The sequence below is a fragment of the Microtus oregoni genome, unplaced genomic scaffold (genome assembly GCF_018167655.1).
Source record: "Microtus oregoni isolate MIOR12 unplaced genomic scaffold, Mior012 000026F_ref0000081, whole genome shotgun sequence".
Classification (NCBI taxonomy): domain Eukaryota; kingdom Metazoa; phylum Chordata; class Mammalia; order Rodentia; family Cricetidae; genus Microtus; species Microtus oregoni.
The window spans coordinates 547,219-567,436 of NW_024543085.1; the positions used below are offsets into that span (position 1 = coordinate 547,219).

The following is a 20,218-nucleotide window of genomic DNA, read 5'->3' on the forward strand; positions in this document are numbered from 1 at the left end:
CCACAGTGATGCACTTTCTTCAATAAGGCCACACCTAATAATGTAATAATGGCACTCCCTTTGGAGGTCATTTTTTTTAAATCATAGATAGATAGATAGATAGATAGATAGATAGATAGATAGATGGATGGATTCATCCTATAACTTCTGTTCCTAAAGAATCCTGACTAATATAGTTGGCAGAGAGCATTGGTTTTCAAGCTAGAAACACTGCAGAGATTGGTTTCACAATAATATATGTAATACTACTTAACTGTACACAGAAACTGCTAAAATGAAAATTTTTATGTATGTTTTAAAAACAATTTTAAAAGACATTTAGGATGTTATAAGGCCAGCTGGCCCAGACACTCAGAGGAGGAGGTCCTTGAGTCAAGCACAAAAGTACAGGTTTATTGGTGGCATGCAGATGGCACTCTGCCCTGAGCTTCTTTTCTCCGTAGTTGATGAAAGAATTTTCTCCAGTCTAGCTGTGGAAAGTGGGAGAAACCAAGAATATTTTTGTTTGTCCTATTGTTAAAAAAATGGCATGCTAACATACTCCCTTAGAATGTCCAAATGAAGACAAAGGGCATGTTTGGGGTTTTCTACAATCAGCTTTATTTATGTAGGAGTATTTACAGCTTTAAATCTTGCCTATAAAACTTCAACAAAGCAATGGAAACCTTCTAAATATATGTCAGTATATAATTAGGATACGCATTTTCTGAATTTATAGGAATCTGAAATGTTTTCATATGAATAAGAAAGTTTTACCGTATGATAAGGGAAATAAGTACAACAGCAACCATCTACTGAATTCTTCACTTCTTTTGACATAGATGAATAAACAAATAACTATGGAAGGAACTGTGAGTGCTCACCACTGAGTGCCTGTGCCTGGCAACACTCCACAGGCATCCCACGTTCCTTCTCAGCATAAGCCAGCCTTGGCCATTGGCTATCGTCCAATCAGGTCCAAAATGAAAATGAAAAGGTTGATGATATCCACATAGATGTTCAGAACAGCAAAAATGTACTCTTCGGGGTCTATCTCATAATGGTAGTGCCCCCCAACCATCATCTGCACGTCCATTACCAGGTACTAGAAGAGGAGGAAGAATCTATTTAGATTGGATCTACCAAGTAGGTGTCCTTAATGCTGTGGGGAAAGTTATTTTATCATTAAGAAAAATGTAGCAGAGTTGGTAGAGTACTTGAATGGCATACATAAAGCCCTGGATTCCAGTCCATGTACCACACATGCCTGCAATTCTAGAAAACTGGAAATAGAGATAGGAAGGTCAGAAGCTCAAGGTCATCATCAACTACATAAGTTTGAGGCTAGCTTGGGCTACATGAAACTATCTCAAAAGATAGGGAAGGAAGGGGAGAAGGGAGGGGGAAATTGAAGAAAGGAAGAAGTAAAATGATGCTGGAGGTCAGTTGTAACTATACATTATTAGAGCTTCAACCATTGTTGAAATAATCATAGCTTGCACTCTGAGAGCAAGTATCTCATCCTCCTGAAATGCACAGTACCAAATCTGTATACTTCCTTTGCACCATTTGTGAATGATGTGTCCTGGATCAAGACCTTCCCATGCTCCTGCTGGATCAAACCAAAGATGCTTCCCAGACTCAGAGTAAGGACTGTTTTTTAACCCCATGCCTAAGGACTGTTTTAAGAACTTAAATCACACATCAAACCTCATACTTCAAAAACCTGTACTCTACAAAATTGGAAAATCAAAAAGAAATGGACAATTTTCTCAATAGATACCACTTATCAAAGTAAAATCAAGATCAGATAAACAATTTAAATAGACATATAACTCCCAAGGAAATAGAGCAGTCATTAAAAGTCTTCCAACCAGAAAAAAAGCCCAGGGCCAGGTGGGTTTTAGTGCATAATTCTACCAGACTTTCAAAGAAAAGATAATACCAGAATTCCTCAAATTCCACAAAATGAAACAGAATTGTCAAATTCATTTTATACTAATACTCAAACCAAAAACTCAACAAAAAGAGTTACAGACCAGTTTCACTCATAAACATCAATGTAAAAATATGCAACAAAATACTTAGAAACCTAATCTAAGAACACATCAAAAAGATCATCCACCATATAAACAGACTGAAAGGGGGAAAAAATCATCACATTAGATGCTGAAAAATCTAATTTTGCCTTTGATAAGACGCAACCCCCTTTATGAAAATAGTCTTGAAGAGATCAGAGGGGAAAGAGGCATACTTAAACTTAATAAAAGCAATATACAGCAGGCAGATAGCCAACATCAAATTAAATGGAGAGAAACTTAGAGCAATTCCACTAAAATCAGGGACAAGACAAGACAATGCTGTCTACACTCTCCATACTTATTCAATATAGTACTTGAACTTTTAACTAGAACAATAAGACAACTAAAGGAGATCACGGGGATATGAACTGGAAAAGAAGTCAAAGTATTGCTAGATGATATTTGCATATAAGATAGTATACATAAACAACCTCAGGAATTCTACCAGGAACACATTCAGCAAAGTGATTGGATACAAAATTAACTAAAAAAAAAAAAAATCGAAAAGGGAAGCGAAGCCGGAGCTGCGGGCGCCTTTTCTGCCCGCGGTGTCTCAGATTCATTCTTAAGGAACTGAGAACTTAATCTTCCAAAATGTCAAAAAGACCATCTTATGCCCCACCTCCCACCCCAGCTCCTGCAACACAAATGCCCAGCACACCAGGGTTTGTGGGATACAATCCATACAGTCATCTCGCCTACAACAACTACAGGCTGGGAGGGAACCTGGGCACCAACAGCCGGGTCACGGCGTCATCTGGTATCACGATTCCAAAGCCTCCAAAGCCACCAGGTAAGCCGCTGGTGCCCTACATGAGGTACAGCAGAAAGGTCTGGGACCAAGTAAAGGCTTCCAACCCTGACCTAAAGTTGTGGGAAATTGGCAAGATTATTGGTGGCATGTGGCGAGATCTCACTGATGAAGAGAAACAAGAATATTTAAACGAATACGAAGCCAAAAAGATAGAGTACAATGAGTCTATGAAGGCCTATCACAATTCCCCTGCATATCTTGCATATATTAATGCAAAAAGTCGTGCCAAAGCTGCATTAGAGGAAGAAAGTCGACAAAGACAGTCTCGCATGGAGAAAGGAGAACCTTATATGAGCATTCAGCCTGCTGAGGATCCTGATGATTATGATGACGGCTTTTCAATGAAGCAGGCAGCTACCGCCTGTTTCCAGAGAAACCACCGCCTCATCAGTGAGATCCTCAGTGAGAGCGTGGTCCCTGATGTGCGGTCGGTTGTCACAACAGCCAGAATGCAGGTCCTCAAGCGACAGGTCCAGTCTTTAATGGTTCATCAGCGAAAACTGGAAGCCGAACTTCTTCAGATACAAGAGCGACACCAGGAAAAGAAGAGGAAATTCCTGGAAAGCATGGATTCCTTTAACAATGAACTTAAAAGGTTATGCGGTCTGAAGGTGGAAGTAGACATGGAGAAAATCGCAGCCGAAATTGCACAGGCAGAGGAGCAGGCCCGCAAAAGGCAGGAGGAGCGGGAGAAGGAAGCAGCGGAGCAAGCCTAGCGCGTTCAGGGCAGCATTGCCCCTGAGGAAGAGCAAGCAACGAACAAAGCCGAGGAGAAGAAGGATGAAGAGAGCATCCCTATGGAGACAGAGGAGACACACCTGGAAGAAACAACAGAGAGCCAGCAGAATGGTGAAGAAGGCACATCTACGCCTGAGGACAAGGAGAGTGGGGAGGAGGGGGTTGACAGCATGGAGGTCGAAGGGACCAGTGACAGTAATACTGGCTCAGAGAGCAACAGTGCAACAGTAGAGACCCCATGCCAGAAGACGAGAAGAAGGAATAAATGTTGCCTTGTTTTATGTGTCCTAAAACTTTTTTAAATGGAAAAAAAAATGTTTTTTGGTTTTAAAAAAAAAATCAATAGTCCTCCTATATACAAAGAATGGGTTGATAAAGAAATTAGGAAAACAACACTCTTTGCAATAAGTACATGTAGCACAAATAATAAAAACCCAGAGACAGATATTGGGCAAGCTGAAGATCAGAAAAGCAAAGAACCCAAGTCACTAGAGAGATCTTACCTCTACCAAGGCTCAAGGTGGCGATCCTGACCCCTGCATGACTGTAGACTGCAATGCTCTCCACCAAACCTCAGACTGCACTGAGCTCTTGTCTCCTGCCTTGTATTCCTCTCTCCACCTAGCCATATCACTTCTATCTCCACCTCCCTAGTGCTGGGAGCACCTCTGTGTGAGTTCTGTTTCTCTTTTTAGACAGATGCAATCTCATGTAGCCCAGGGTGACCTTGAGTCCTGGGATTAAGGGTGCATGCCACCATTACCTGGCCTGTAGAAGCTTAGCTCTGCACTCTGATCTTCAGGCAAGCTTTATTTAAAACAAATAAAATATCACTATAGCCTCAAATAATATAAAATATTTTGGTGTAACCCTAAACCAAGCAAGTGAAAGACCTGTATGACAAGAACTTCAAGTCTTTAAAGAAAAACATTGGAGAAGATACCATCTTCTGGTAAGATCTGCCATGCTCATGGAGCAATATGATTAATATAGTAAAAATAATACAGATTCAAGGCAATTCTTATCAAAATTCCAATACAATTTCTTACAGACCTTGAAGAAACAATGCTCAACTTCACATGAAAAACAAACAAACAAACAAACAAAAACTAGGATCGCTAAAACAATCCTTATGATAAAGGAAATTCTGGGGGTATAACCATCCCTGATTTCAAGTTGTACTACAGAACAATAGTAATAAAAACCACAGTGTTGACATAAAAAGCAGACAGTTGATCAATGGATCAAATGGAATCAAAGACCCAAAAGTAAATCCACACACCTATGGACATTTGGTTTTTGACAAAGAAGACAAAATTATACAATGGGGGAAAAAGCATCTTCAACAAATGGTGCTGGTCTAAATGGATATCAGCATGTAGAAGAATGCAAATAAGACCCATATCACCCTGCACAAAACTCAAGTCAGAGTGGATCAAATACCTCAACATCAAACAAGATAAACTGGACCTAATAGAAGAGAAAGTGGATTAGCCCTGAACACACTGGCATAGGAGACAACTTCCTGAACAGAACAGCAATTGCACAGGTACTGTGATCAATAATTAGTAAATGGGACCTCATGGAACTGAAAAGCTTCTGTAAGGCAAATGACACTATCACAAGGGCAAAATGTCAGCCTAAAGAATGGGAAAAATTTTTATCAATCTTTATTTAGATATAAATGTCTAATATCCAAAATAAATAACGAATTTAGGAAATTAGAAATCACAGAAACAACTATCCAATTTTAAAATGGAGTACAAATATAAACAGAATTCTCAACAGAGGAAAGTCAAATGGCTAATAATCAAAGAAATGGTCAACAACATTCTTAACCATCAAGGAAATGCAAATCAAAACTACTCTGATAAGACTGCCTAACAATATTGGGAGCATGGGGGTGGGAGAAGGGAGGGCAGAAGAGAAGGGGGGAAAACTTGAGGGAACAAGGTAGATGGGATGGAGGAAGGACAGAGATGAGAGCAAGGAAAGAGATATTTTGATTGAGGGGGCCATTATAAGGCTAGCAAGAAACCTGACACTAGAGAAATTCCCAGGAATCCACAAGGATGACCCCAGTTAAGACCCTAAGCAATAGAGGCGAGGGTGCCCAAGCTGGCCTTGTCCTGTAGTCAGATTGATGAATGTCTTAAAAAGTGTTACCATAGAACCTTCATCCAGCAACTGATGAAAACAGAGGCAGAGGCCCACATCAGAGCACTGGACTGAGCTCCCAAAGTCCAGTTCAAGAGTGGGAGGAGTGAGAATATGAGCAAAGGGGTCAAGACCATGATGGGGACACCCACTGAAACAGTCTATCCGAGCTAATGGGAGCTCACCAACTCCAGCCAGATAGGGAAGGAACCAGCATAGATTCCAACTAGTCTCTCTGAATGTGGTGACAGTTGTATGGCTGGGACAGACTGCAGAACCACCAGGACTGGCAGTGCCATCAGGATTTATCCTTACCGCTTATACTGGCTTTTTTGGAACCCATTCTCTTTGGATGGATACCTTACTCAACCTAGATTTAGTAGGGAGGGCCTTGAACCTTTCCCAGAGCAATGTGCCTTACCCTCTCTGAGGAGTGGACAGAATGGGAAGAATAGGTGGAGGGAAGGGAGTGGGTGTTGAGGTAAGGGTCACTTGTTCTTCCCAGCCACCAACTCCAGCCAGACAGGGAAGGAACCAGCAAAATACTAACTCAGAAAACCATATTACTTGCAATACTGTTTGGCCAATAGCTTAAGCATATTTCTGGCTAAACTCACATCTTAAACCAACACATCTCTATTATTCTGTATATCATCACGTGGCTGCGTCTTACCAGCTGAAGTTCCCAGTGTCTGTATCAGGCAGCGGATCCATGGCTTCTCCTAACTCTGCCTTCCTCCTCCCATGCTATAGGCCAAGCCAGTTTTCTTTGTTCATTAACCAATAAAATCAACACAGGACACATAGGACAACACATAGACAGTTCCCACACCAAATGGGAAGTGGGATTGTATGTAAAACAAAAAAAAAAGATAGTCTATTTTCCTTTTGAGAAAAATAATTAAATTATAAAAAAAGCTACTCTGAGATTCCATCTTGCACCGGTCAGAATGGCTAAGATCAGTAACACAAGTGACAGCTGTGCTGATGAGGATGTGGAGCAAGGGGAATACTCCTCCATTGCTGGGAAGAGTACAAACTGATATAGCCACTATGGGAATCGATATAGCAGTGTCTCATAAAATTAGGATCAATCTACTTCAAGACGCAGCTATACCACTCTTGGTCATATATCCAAAAGATGGTCCATCTTACCACAAGAACACTTGCTTAGCTATGTTCTTTGAGGCTATATTCATATAACAGCCAGAAACTGAAAACAACCTAGGCACTCTGCATATATGTCACAGTTGTGTAACTGTGGGGGCAGAGGCTGCCTCTGACTTTGTTGCCTGATTTGGGGACCTTTTCCTCTTACTGGGTTGCCTCATCCAGCCTTAATAGAAGAAGAGGTGCTTAGTTTCAGAGCTACTTGACATCCATGGGGTGGGGGGTCTGCCCTTTTCTGAAGAGAAATGGGGGAGAAAAGAGTGGGGACAGAGGAAATGTGTGGGGAAGGGACTAGGAGAGGAGGGAGGGGAAACTGCAGTCAGGATGTAAAAACAAACAGTGCTGGAAAGGAAGCTAATGGGGGTCACTTAAAACTTGGTGACACTCTCAGCACTCAGGCAGAAGCAGGCAGATCTCTCTGAGTTCAAGGTCAACCTGGTCTGCACAGCACTTTTCAGGCCAGCCAGTGTTACATAATGAGACCTGTCTTCACATTTTTCCCCTCAAAGCCTGAGACGCCTCAATAGGTACAAGGACTTGCTGCCAAGGCATGAGAACATAGAATCAAATCCTCAGTACTCATGTGTTTTTTTTAAATCATGAACACCCATGTGCCTGTAACTCCAGAGATGTTGAAGGCAGAGAGCAGAGTTACTGGGGCTTACTGGCCATAGGCCCAGGTCCAACGTCAGTGAGAGACCCTGTCTCAAAGGGATCAGGGGGAACAGTAGAGCAGAACCACACTGTCCTCTGGCTCCATGAATGCATACCAGCACACACACATCTTTGCTTCTTCTTTAACAACTCCAAGTAACTTTGAAACCCCAACAAGTCGGTGTCAGTAGGGGAAACCTTGCCTGACGTGGGAAAGGCCCTGAGTTTCATCCACAGTGCAACACACACCATTTTTTAATGCTACGAGAAGTATTGATAAAAAGCATAAGATAGAAAAACTCAGGCCTAATGAATTTGACACAGCTCTGCTAATACCCAGAGACCATTGTTGTCAAGTAAAAGGCTAAGGTAAAATATTTTACACCATGTGACCACCTCAGTGTAGGGGGTCATGCGGTGATGTCTAAAGAAACTCCAGCAGGGCTCCTAGATTCTGCTCTCAGTCTTTAACTCTGAGCAATGGGGAGAAGGGAGTTTTGCATTTCCTTTTGCAGTCCACCCTGTTTGAATTTTAAAAAATATCCACGTGTATTACTTTTAAAATCTTATAACTGTAAAACTGTGACAGCAAAAGACAATACTAAACAGAAAGAAAGGGGTTACCAGACGCATCTGAAATGGCCTCTACCGGCTCTCTCCACAGATTTGGTATAGAGAAATAAGAGACTGGTCTGAGCAAATGAAGCCACACTGTGCAACAATGAGCACTGAGGCTTCTACACAATCCCTTCTCTTCTCAAATATTAACTCTTTCAAAGGGATAGTTTCCCATTTTTGTGAAATAATCCTTCCACAAAGGATTGTGTGGAATAGTCCTTCAGTACACTGGGATTGGTTTAATAAAGAAGCTACTGGCCAAGGACACTGGGAAGAAGGACAGAGTCAGTGGAGTTGCTGTCTAGACTCTCCAGCTGCAGGGATGGAGGGGCTGCTCCAGATCCTGCTCTCAGCACACCAAACAGCAGCTCCCAGCACTGCCTCATTCCAGACTCTGTCCCGTGTTCTCTTTTCCTGCCTTCCTGAAGGCCATTCAGGGATGCTTTGCTTTTCATTGCCATGTATAAAACCTGGATTTATTAATTCAGTTTGATTTTACTTGTTGCATCAGCAGCAGAGGAACCCAGCAACCAGGGATCCAACACTTATTAGTCACCAGCAAGATGAAAGAGAGGTAAATTCCATGTAGCAGAATGTAGAACCCATTAATAGAAATGGGTTAATTTAGTTGGAAAAGTTAGTTAGTAACAAGCCTGAGCTATCAGCTGAGCATTTATAAATAAGTCTCTGGTAGTTATTTGGGAGTGGCTTCTGCCTACACTGCATTTTGTGTTTGTGCTGTGTTGGGGACGAAGCTCAAGGTCCTATGCTAGGGAAGCAATCTACCCCTGATGTACAGCCCCAGCCCAGGAATGTGATGATTTCATAGATTAGAAAGGCCATCCAGCTCTGCTGAGTGAATTGTTGGAGTGTTTCTAGTGAATGGTTGACTCCACGGATCAGCACCAGGCCTGGGAATGTGTACACCATGGTCTTCAGCAGTGAGGGAAAACAGTACCTACCATGGAGAAGATCAGTGTTCCAAGTGCTGAATATACCAGATGTAGCCACTGCACAGAAAGAAAGAGGTACAACTTAACAAGATTGGAGTGCCGGAAGCGCTTCCATGAGTCACTGCCCTCAGATAAGGACCCATTATGAAGGCAGGCAAGCCTGTGGGAATTAGCCTCTTCTCGACCTAATCACCAGCATCGCCACTTTACTACAATAAACATTCAAAGTACATGCAGATCTTCACCATCACTAAGTGAACACTTCAAATTCCATGGGGGTGGTGTGCGGACAATGCATTATAAATGCTCCACTTCCCATCCCATTTTCAACAGCTGGTGTGGGAGAATTGTCTGTATTCTGTCAATCATGTTATAAATAAACGCTGATTGACCAGGCAGAAAATATAGGCGGGAAAACCAGACAGGAAGTAGAAATGATGTAATGAGAACAGGAGAATTCTGGGAAGGAGGAAGTTGATTCCTCCCACTCCTGCCCAGACCACCGAAGCAGCAGGATGTGATCTGCCCCACTGAAAAAAAGGTACTGAGCCACATGGCTAACATAGATCAGAAAATGGGTTAATCAAGATGTGAGTTAGCCAGTGAGAGGCTAAAGCTAATGGGCCAATCAGCTTTATAACTTATAGAGATCTATGTGTGATTTTCTTTGGGGCTAAACAGTTGTGGGAAACTGGGCAGGACAAAAACCACAAACAAACAAGCAGGCCTGGCCCCTCCATGTTACAAACAACCCTTCTAGAGACTCTGTCTGCCCTCAGTCCGTGGCCTGAGTGGTTCTGTAAACACAATGATCACATGTTCCCTATGTGGAGAATGTGAGGAAAGAAGCCCCTGCTAGCAGTGGGGAGCGCTGCTGGGACCTACAGTTGGTCGTGTCTGTCAACAGGCAATTCTTGACCTATACTGTACAAGTAGAAATGACTAGTCACCCCAGGCTCATACACCAAGGTGGGATTACTGGTGCTAGACTCTTAGGTCCTTTTCAGACCCATGAAATTCCTAGAACTTTGCCCAAGCCAATCTGACTGGTATTTTCCCCTGATCAGAAAATATGAGACATATCTGAACACCCAGGGGTTTGACTCACATGGGAAGAAGATAAAGCAACACACAACACCTGAGAAAAATGTAGCAAAAACTCTTAAGGAAGAGAAAGGTGGTCCCAAGGAGGACTGGCAGAGCTCCCCATAAGAAGTTCTTGTTGAAGAAGGGAGACAGTGACTCACAGCACAATCTGGGGAGCATAGTAGCTTTAGAGTGCCAACCGGAGAGCTTGGGGACACCCAGAATGCAGAGGACTCAAAGTTGCCTATGTCAAATGCACAGACTTAGGATAAGAACCTTCTGCTGCTTCATGTTTAAGACTGTAGCTTGGAGATATTTGTGAGAATGGGAATGAGATCTGTCTGTCTTGTAGGAAACACAGCCTCCACAAGCTGGGATACTGTAAAGACCTATGGAACCCACTGAGTAACTGTAGAGTTATGGTCTTTGAATACGCCAGGTGAGGTGGTGAGCAAAGACCTGGAGTCCTAGCACTTTGGAAGCAGAAAAGGGTGCTATCTGTGGATTTAAGGCCAGCCTGCTCTAGACAGTGAGTTACATGCCAGCCAGGGCTACATAGTATGACTCTCTCAAAAAAGTAAACAAGGAGGCAAAGCCACAAAACAAAAACACACAAGGTACATCTTTGTATGTCTTAGAGTTTGTCTGCAAAACATAGATACCCTCTCCCTAGCTATGACAAACATGCTTATTTATCAGACCAAATGAACCCGGACAGAACTGAGTCACATGTCTAAAGGTACGTTAAAAAAAAATCCACTTGTTGCCAAATAAATGGTTTGGTTCAGAATTTGAACAGACAGTTCCAGGTCTCAGGCAGGGTCTCCATATAAAGTACTCCTGGACAATATAGGCCATATAATATATAGCGTTCTCCAGTTCTGCTCCAGAGACAGACCATGCACAAAGTAATGGAGATATAAACACTGCCTAAAAGTCACACAAATCTGACATCCATGATACCTGTGCCCCTAGTTCCCTGGGGACCCTGAATGAGCTAAAGTTCGCTGCGCCTATAAAATAAACAAGGAGTATTGTTCAGGAATGTTGTGACAGTTGAGTGTGATAGCTCGGTGGAAAATATGCACAAGATCTACGTGTGACACGTAGAACTCAGTGAAAGAGAGAGCTGGGTAGAGGCTAAGCAACCTTCTGTGGTTGCTACTGCAACCTCTAGAGGAGCGTTGCTCCCACTTTTGCTTCAAACAATAGCACCGGTGTGCAGGAGAATGCATTGTCTACCACAGAGGACAGGGTCCCCCAGACCCTGTTGGGGAAGGACAACTGCTGTCTTAAGCAGGGGGTCAATATTCACACACTGCATTCCTGTCTACAGTATTCTCCACAGATTCCTGGTGTGCAACTAAGAATGACTTCAATACACATTCGGACAACAGGACAGGAGTATGGCGTACCCTGCTCAGCTGCTGGACTGGGCAAACTCTGCAAACTACTGAAGTTTGTCTTTGATCTCAGGGATTTTTTTTTTTCTAAACTCTGGGAGTGTAGCTCAGAGGTGAAGTGCTTGCCTGATGTGCTCATCACCACAGATAACAAAGTGATAATAATAAAGTCCTTCTATTCTTAGCCCCAGGACCATGTCTGCTTCTCACAGGACTTATGCTGACACAGCCAGCACTTCCCTCATCTTGAGTACTTCTTTTTTTTAATATTTATTTATTTATTATGTATACAATATTCTGTCTGCGTGTATGTCTGCAGGCCAGAAGAGGGCACCAGACCTCATTCCAGATGGCTGTGAGCCACCATGTGGTTGCTGGGAATTGAACTCAGGACCTTTGGAAGAGCAGGCAATGCTCTTAACCTCTGAGCCATCTCTCCAGCCCTCTTGAAGATTTCAAAATGACAGTCACTTACGTATGATCGTACAACGAGTGCGATAATCCCGTAGATCATAAGCACAACGAGGAAAACAAACATCACTCCATTTAGCATGGTAAAATCCCACTGGGGAGACACAAATAGCAAGCATGACTTCATTATCATCCAGATCGGATCTCAAATGTTTTAAGATGCATTTTCTACCCCATGCACTATTTGCCCTGGCTGTTTCTTAGATGGAACTGCCTTAGCCCCAAACACTGAAAATTGCCACATAAATGATAAAACCATCCCAGTCCCTGGGAGTTTCTTCAGTGGAAAGGAGATGTTGGAAGGTAAAATAGTAAGAGCCAGGAGTTGTTCATTTTTAAACTGGGTGAAAGGTACATGAGAATTCATCATATTTATTCCACTTTTCTATGTATAAGAATTTCTTCCTTGGCCTGGCTGTGGTGGCGCACGCCTTTAATCCCAGCACTCGGGAGGCAGAGGCAGGCGGATCTCTGGGAGTTTGAGGCCAGCCTGGTCTACAAGAGCTAGTTCCGGGACAGGAACCAAAAAGCTACGGAAAAACCCTGTCTTGAAAATAAAAAAATAAATAAAAAAAAAAAAACAGACATCGTAGCACAAACTCATAATCCCAGGACTTGGGAGGTAGAGGCAGGAAGATCATGCTCAAGTATATGACAAATTCATATATAAAATTCATATAAAAAGATGAATTAAGTGAAGTATAAATTTTTATGTACAATGTGATCATAACTATTCATATTTAAAGAACACATATACATAGAAAACATTAAGATAATGAAATAGGTTATTTCATTATGTCATTGGATCTCTTTCAAATTTGTATGCACATATTTTTGTAAAATACATAAGTACAGTTTCAAAAATTACTGTTATGATTATTTTATAATGTTGGCATTTATTATTGTGAATAAATTGGCTTTGTCTTTAAACATTAGTGACCAATGTATTTTGTTGTTGTTTTTATTAAAGGGGCTGAAAATGTTCAAATATTAAAAACATCCAAGATATTTTCTTGCATTTTTCCTCCATTCTCAATGCACACAACATTAGTTCTTCATTTTTGTCTTAGACCTGTAGCCCCTTCAGCCCCACTTAGGATTCAGGAGGGATCTCTGTCATCTCTTGCCAAACTCAGTATCTGAGTCACATCTGGCCTGGACACAACAGGGAATCAGCAAGCACAAATAACAGGAAAAGAAATGATGTTTCTGCTACCAGCCCCTCTTTGGCTCTCACCAAAACTCACAAAAGGTTCATCCTCCTTCCAAACTCCCAGCCTCCACCTTAGATGAAAAGGCAAGCAGAAGCCAAGAGGCTGCGCATCTTGAATCTACATGAAACTGTCACTCAACACAAAGGAGCTGATCTGAGAATGGAGTCTGGTTATATTTAAACCAAGCTGGCCTTCTGGTTAATTTTTCCCTTTAAGGGACAGCTTGGGGTTCATCAGAAAACTCGGACTCGGCACATGCTTACATCTCCTCTGTAGCCCTTGGAAGCGTTGCAGAGGGAGAAAGCTGTGTAAACCCCACCACACATCTTCATGGGGTGGGGGTGGGGGGGTAGTTGAATGTAAGCTCAGTTGCCTTTCCAAGTCATTCATATGCAAACACACCTGGACTTGTCTTTAAGGTGTTTTTCAGCAGAATGTTTTGTTTCATGAACTAGGGTCATTCTTTACCTGAGAGTGATTTAAATACCATGGGATATTGGGGGGAAATGCTCTGACATTTAAAAGGCTTTAAATAGCTCAATGAACCTATGTCTGTATCAGAAGCCCACCTCACTCACTGTAGGAAGGCATGTCTGTTCACACATAGGATGGCTTCTATTAGGACTATCCTTGAGATAGCAAATACTGATGTGATTCTCAATTAAATTGAAGCTCTACTTTGTGTGTATGTGTGTGAAGTCTCAGGTCCACTTCAGGCTTTATTTTTTATGATTTGAAAACCATCTCCACTAGGACGTAGAGATCCAAAACTTAGGCTAGGGGACTGGCCAGAGACTCCAGGGAGCCAGTTTCTACCTTCCCAGAGCTGCGATTACAAACCCACACCACCACACCAAGATCTTTACATGGACACCGGGGATCAAACTCAGGTCATGGTGGGTACACTGCAATCACTTTACTAACTGAGCCATCTCCCCAGTCCCTGAACCCTTACTTTTGATACAACTTGTCTAAATATTTTAACAATATTTCAAGGTCCCTCTACCTCTTGGGACCTTCCTTTTTCCACCCACAAAGTCTAAATTCAGTTCTTGTATAAAGTTATGAGGTTTTCCAAACAATAGAAAAAATATTCCTCTTTAGTTGTTAAACAGACTAAGGTGACACTACTCACTAAATGTCTATAAATGAAAGACGGTGGAAAGAAGCAACTGAAACCCCCAGGTGCATCTTAAGGCTGGAGAGACTCTGACAACACGGTTAAAAAGAAATGGCCATTGGTTGGAGTGTGGCTCTGTAGGAGAGCGATCACCTGCTGGCATTATCGGTCCCTAGTACCCCACCAAAATAAGAGCAGTCGTCAGTTATTTTAGGGGTTAGTAGTGCTTCTGAGTCCTAATACCTGTGAAAATCTGAGAATTTTGAACTGCCATTTTGAAAAAGTAGGGCCCCAGCAGGGAACACAGAACACACTCAGTGGCAGTGTAGGAGAGGTAGTTGGTGAGTAAAACCCACCTCCTGAAGAAGAAAGGAAGGAACTAGGTGAGCAGCTGTGGCTGCCTGCAGGGCCCAAGGAACAAGGACACAAAATGGGCTGTCTCAAGCTGGCCATGTAAGACAAGCTGTGAGTAATTTTGGCAATTAATGTGACTAGCTCAGGAGGAACCTGTAGGGAGGACACCATGGGAATAAGTCTCTCTCCTCTGTCCCTCTGATTTCCAGCTGAGGTTCCCTGGCCCGACCGCTGACAAGGCAAGAAAGCCATGCTGAAGAGGCCGGTGTGGATGAGAATGGGCCAGGAGGAACACAGGAACACAGCCAGAGGCGCCCTTGGGAGAGAGAACTGTTTCAATAATACGTACTTTTAGCCCGGAGGTGGTGGCGCACGCCTTTAATCCCAGCACTCGGGAGGCAGAGGCAGGCGGATCTCTGTGAGTTCGAGACCAGCCTGGTCTACAAGAGCTAGTTCCAGGACAGGCTCCAAAACCACAGAGAAACCCTGTCTCGAAAAAACAAAACAAACAAACAAAAAAATAATACGTACTTTTGTTTGTAGAGCAAATAAAGTAAGCACTAAGGTCACCAGAGTGGTTGCTCCTGCTGCCCATAGTATCTCTTCCGCTTTGTAGAAACTAGAACCAGAGATTGTAGTTACTGTTCAGATATACTCAGAGAAAATCATACACAATAAAATAGAAATATGGATTAAAGACTTACATTGACATACTCCCTAGCATGAGACCTTCCAGAAGTGTCTAAAAACAAAATTCACAGTCAGTCAGCAGCCTGTTTCTCCCAGCATGAGGGCAAGTCCTAGACTGCAGAAGAAGTGACCAGTCATGCATGTGTGCATCTGGGCAGGATCTAGGGAGCAAGTGGGGAGGTGAGCACAACCCCAGGGCCACAGCTACAAAATGGTTAACAAATGGTACAACTAACTACTTCTACACTCTCTACTAACTACTAACTAACTACTACTACGCTCTCTCTAGAACTGACGGAAGAAAATCCTCTCATTAGTAAGAACTTCCAAGCGGCAGTAACTTCCACATATTCAATGCGTGACCTATGTACTAACTGTGAGTGAAGAAACCAAGGTAAAAGGTTTGTTCGTGGACCACATCCTCATTAATCAAATGAAGTCTTCCACACACCGTCTACACAGTTCATCAGAGCAGCGCATGCTGTTCCCATTATTGCTTTGCCCACACTTGCATAATGCCATCTTCTGTGTTCCCTGCTAACATAAAACATTTCTTCAGAACTCAGACCTGGGATGAGAACTGAGATCACAGTGTCGAAATACGGTAGTTCAGGGATGAAAGCACAGGGCTGATGCCCTGAAGGATGCCCTCTACCCAGATGGAACCAGGCTGTGGGCAATGTGGGAGACAGGTGGCATTGAGATCCAGTGGGCAAGGAAGCCAGAGGGTGAGACTAAGATAGGAATTGGCAGACCCAGAGTCAGGCTCAGTACCACAGACAGTGAGCAGCTGTCAGACTGAAGAGGTTTCCCAGACCAAAGGACCCTCAGGAACTTGATCGTCTATGGGAAAGACAAGGGGAGTCCTCTGCTCCCAGAGGTCAAAAAGGAGGGCACATCCTAAACAAAGTGCTGACACTATAATGGCTTTGGAGTTTCCCAATGCACCAGATGCTGAAAAAGAACTGGGACCCAAAAGTCCTCAGCCACTTCTCTGGACTTCCCAGACCCAATGGGGGAGTGCCTCATGTTGTACTTGGTTAATGTAGCTAAGAAGGTACTTCATATATCCAGCAGAGGAAAAGATTTATTCTATGTACAAATGATACCTCAAAAATGTGCTTGAGAAGCTCCATGGGAGCAGGCACTGATCCAGTCCAGAGACATTGGCAGACCGGGATTGAGCCAGCGACCTAAATGCCCCTCAACTGAAGAATGGATAAGGAAAATGTGGTACATTTACACAATGGAGTACTAGACAGCAGAAAAAATAATGACATCTTGAATTTTGCAGGAAAATGGATGAAGTTAGAAAACATCATTTTGAGTGAGGTAACACAGACATAGAAAGACAATTATCACATGTACTCACTCATAGGTGGTTTTTAAACATAAAGCAAAGAAAACCAGCCTACACACCACAATCCCAGAGAACCTAGACAACAATGAGGACCCTAAGAGATACTTACATAGATCTAATCTACATGAGAAGTAGAAAAAGACAAGATCTCCTGAGTAAATTGGGAGCATGGGGACCTTGGGGGAGGTTTGAAGGGGGGAGGAGAGGCAAAGAGGGGAGCAGAGAAAAATGTACAGCTCAATAAAAATCATTAAAAAAAATGTGTTTGATTCCAACCTTCCTCCTAAGATATGTTTTTAAATTTTCTCCTGGTTCCTTTACTTCCTATTTCTCCAGCATCATCAAAAGTGGGCGGGGTGCAGAGACACAGAGCCAGGAGGCAGGAAGACACAGGGACAGAAGACAGGCAGGCTGGGAAGAGAGAGGATGGGGAGTGGCTCCAAGCATGCTCAGGACTGGAACTCAGGGAATCACAGATTCTAGAGGACAAAAGCCATCTGTGTGGCCAGAGTGAGTGTTTTATTGTTTTCTCTCAAGTGTTTTTCTGAAATGCTTTTCTCGGTGTTATTTTTTAACACTTGGACAAGATTCTGAGTCTTGGAAATGAAAGCATTGCTTGGCCCTGAACAACAGGGCCTCTGTTAGTGGTTACGTGCAGAGCCTCCGTGAGGAAAGCCCCTTGGGGGACCAGAAACCTAAACCCTCTGAGCTTGTTTATTTATTTGTGTTGACAGGGGGCCTCTCTGCCAGAGCCTAGGCTGACCTGGATCTCAGAGAGATCCACCTGCCTCTGTTTCCCATGTGCTGGAGTTAAAGGTGTGCAGCACCACCACCACCTGTTGGGCACACCTTTTCTTTAAAAAAGAAAATCTAGCTTATTAAATTTTTTTGAATTGTTTTAGTTTTGGTTTTGATGTGTAACCAGACTCCCAGACTGCCTGAAACTCACTATGTAAACTACGCTGGCCTCAGCCTCACAGTGATCTTCCTGACACGGCCTCCTGGTGGATGTGATTGAAGAGTTCACCATCACATGTAACAGGCCTTCATGTAAATTTGATGTGTGTGTGTGTGTGTGTGTGTGTGTGTGTGTGTGTGTGTGAGAGAGAGAGAGAGAGAGAGAGAGAGAGAGAGAGAGAGAGAAAGAGAGAGAGAGAGAGTTTTGTATGAGGGAGTGTGTATGTCTATGTGCACACACAGACATGTACGTGGAGTGAGGCTGGGATCCATGTATGCTGCCATCTCAGCTGCTTTCTTCCTTATTTTAAGGTGAGCTTAGAGTTGAACTTAGGCCTCATTGATTTGGTTGGATTGACTGGCCAATAAACACGTGGGATTCCCCCCCCTCCATCTGCACCCTCTTCAGATTTCCTCAGTGCTAGGGTTGCAGACATGCTCCTGGACCTCAAGTGGGTGCCCAGATCTGATTCAGGTCCTCACACTGGAGAGGCATTTTACCAACTCAGCCCTCTTCTTGGCTTCCTTCATTAAGAAAAATATTTTCGGTGGTGCTAGAGAACTAAGCTCAGGGCCTCACCTACACTGTGCCAGCTGCAGCCCCAGCCTTTCTTCTAATGTTTAAAATAAAAAATTCCAGCATATGCGGTAAAAAACAATGACTTCTCGAATTTTGCATGCAAATGGATGGAAATAGAAAACACTATTCTGAGTGAGGTAACCCAGACACAAAAAGATGAATATGGGATGGACTCACTCATAATTGGTTTCTAGCCATAAATAAGGGTCACGGAGTCTACAATTGGTGATCCTAAAGAAGCTAAATAAGAAGGTGAACCCAAGGAAAAACATATAGTTATCCTCTTGGCTATGGGAAGTAGACAAAATTGCCGGGGAGAAAATTGGGATCTTGGGGGTGGGGTGGGATGGGGGTAAGGGGAGATGGGGAGAGAAAAGGGAGAAGGGGAGGATGGGGGGAACTTGGGGAAAAAGGAAGATTGGGATAAAGGAAGGTAGGATAGGGGAGCACGGAAGCACAATTCTTAGTTAAGGGAGCCACCTTAGGGTTGGCAAGAGACTTGAACCTAGAGTGGCTCCCAGGAGCCCAAGCCGAGGTCCCCAGTTAGTTCCTTGGGCAGCTGAGGATAGGGAACCGGAAATGACCCTAGCCTATAGAAATACTGACGAATATCTTGCATATCATCATAGAACCTTCATCTGGTGATGGATGGAGATAGAGACAGAGACCCACACTGGAGCACTGGACTGAGCTCCCAAGGTCCCAATGAGGAGCAGAAGGAGGGAGAACATGAGCAAAGAAGTCGGGACCACGAGGGGTGCACCCACCAATTGAGACAGTGGAGCTGATCTACTGGGAGCTCACCAAGGCCAGCTGGACTGTGACTGAAAAAGCATGGGTTAAAACTGGACTCTCTGAACATGGCGAACAATGAGGGCTGATGAGAAGCCAAGGACAATGGCATGGGGTTTTGATCCTACGCAATGTGCTGGCTTTGTGGGAGCCTAGCCAGTTTGGATGTTCACCTTCCTAGAAATGGACGGAGGGGGGAGGACCTCGGACTTACCACAGGGCAGGGAACCCTGACTGCTCTTTGGACTGGAGAGGGAGAGGGAGAGGAGTGGGAGGAGAGGGAGAAGGATGGGAGGAGGAGGAGAAGGGTGGGAGGAGAGGGAGGGAAATGGGAGGCTGGGAGGAGGTGGAAACTTGTTTTTTTTTTTTCTTCCTTTTCTCAATAAAAAAATAAAATAAAATGTTCAAAAAAAAAATCCAGCATAGCCAGGTTGCGGTGGTGCACTCGGGAGGCAGGGAGAGGAGGAGCTCTGGTCTCTGTAGCCGCTGCAGACCAGCCAGGGCTGCAGAATGAGCAGACAGCTCCCTTCCTCTGTCCTCCCCATCCCCTTCCGGAGATGGAGAAGTAGGAAGTAATTGAGCCAGGATAATAAAGAAAACATCTTGGGAAAACTACCCCACAGTCCACAGGACGTGGGGTATCTTTTTTTCATGGCCTGTGCAGTTGCTGGGGAATCACTCCAGCCAAGAAAGGTTCCCCAATACTCGAAAGGAAATACCACTCTGGGTGGCAGCCAGCCATATTCCCAGGCCTGTTCCTTCCAACAGGGGAATTGTAATAAAATTACTTGGTGCCCATACACTCACATCCCTGGCCCTGTGAAATTACTTGCTTTGAGCACCAGCAGACTCAGAATTAGATCCAAGATTAGGACATTCAACTATACATCCAGAGCATTTGTTTACACTAATCTAAAGAGTGTTTGTCTCCCTGCTCTGTGTCCTTCCGTTTCATTTTCCTGTTGATGTCTTTACTCTCTCATATTGCAGATATAGTTGTGAGCCAGCTCTAGGAGTCAGCCTTCAT

General features: G+C 43.6%; 1 protein-coding gene and 1 pseudogene across 1 annotated transcript in view; one reads left to right on the forward strand and one right to left on the reverse strand.

Annotated features, from left to right (window-relative positions):
* Positions 1 to 616: 616 nt before the first annotated feature.
* LOC121463249 (protein lifeguard 2-like) overlaps positions 617 to 20,218 on the reverse strand; it is a 51,120-nt gene continuing 31,518 nt past the window's right edge. The window contains exons 6-10 of the mRNA XM_041675368.1: positions 15,517 to 15,554; positions 15,344 to 15,431; positions 12,129 to 12,218; positions 9,174 to 9,221; positions 617 to 1,084 (exon numbers count right to left, since the gene is read on the reverse strand). Of these exons, the coding sequence (XP_041531302.1) occupies positions 941 to 1,084; positions 9,174 to 9,221; positions 12,129 to 12,218; positions 15,344 to 15,431; positions 15,517 to 15,554 (408 nt within the window). The 3' untranslated portion in view covers positions 617 to 940. The remainder of the gene's footprint in view (positions 1,085 to 9,173; positions 9,222 to 12,128; positions 12,219 to 15,343; positions 15,432 to 15,516; positions 15,555 to 20,218) is intronic.
* On the forward strand, positions 2,571 to 3,877 carry LOC121463363 (annotated as a pseudogene).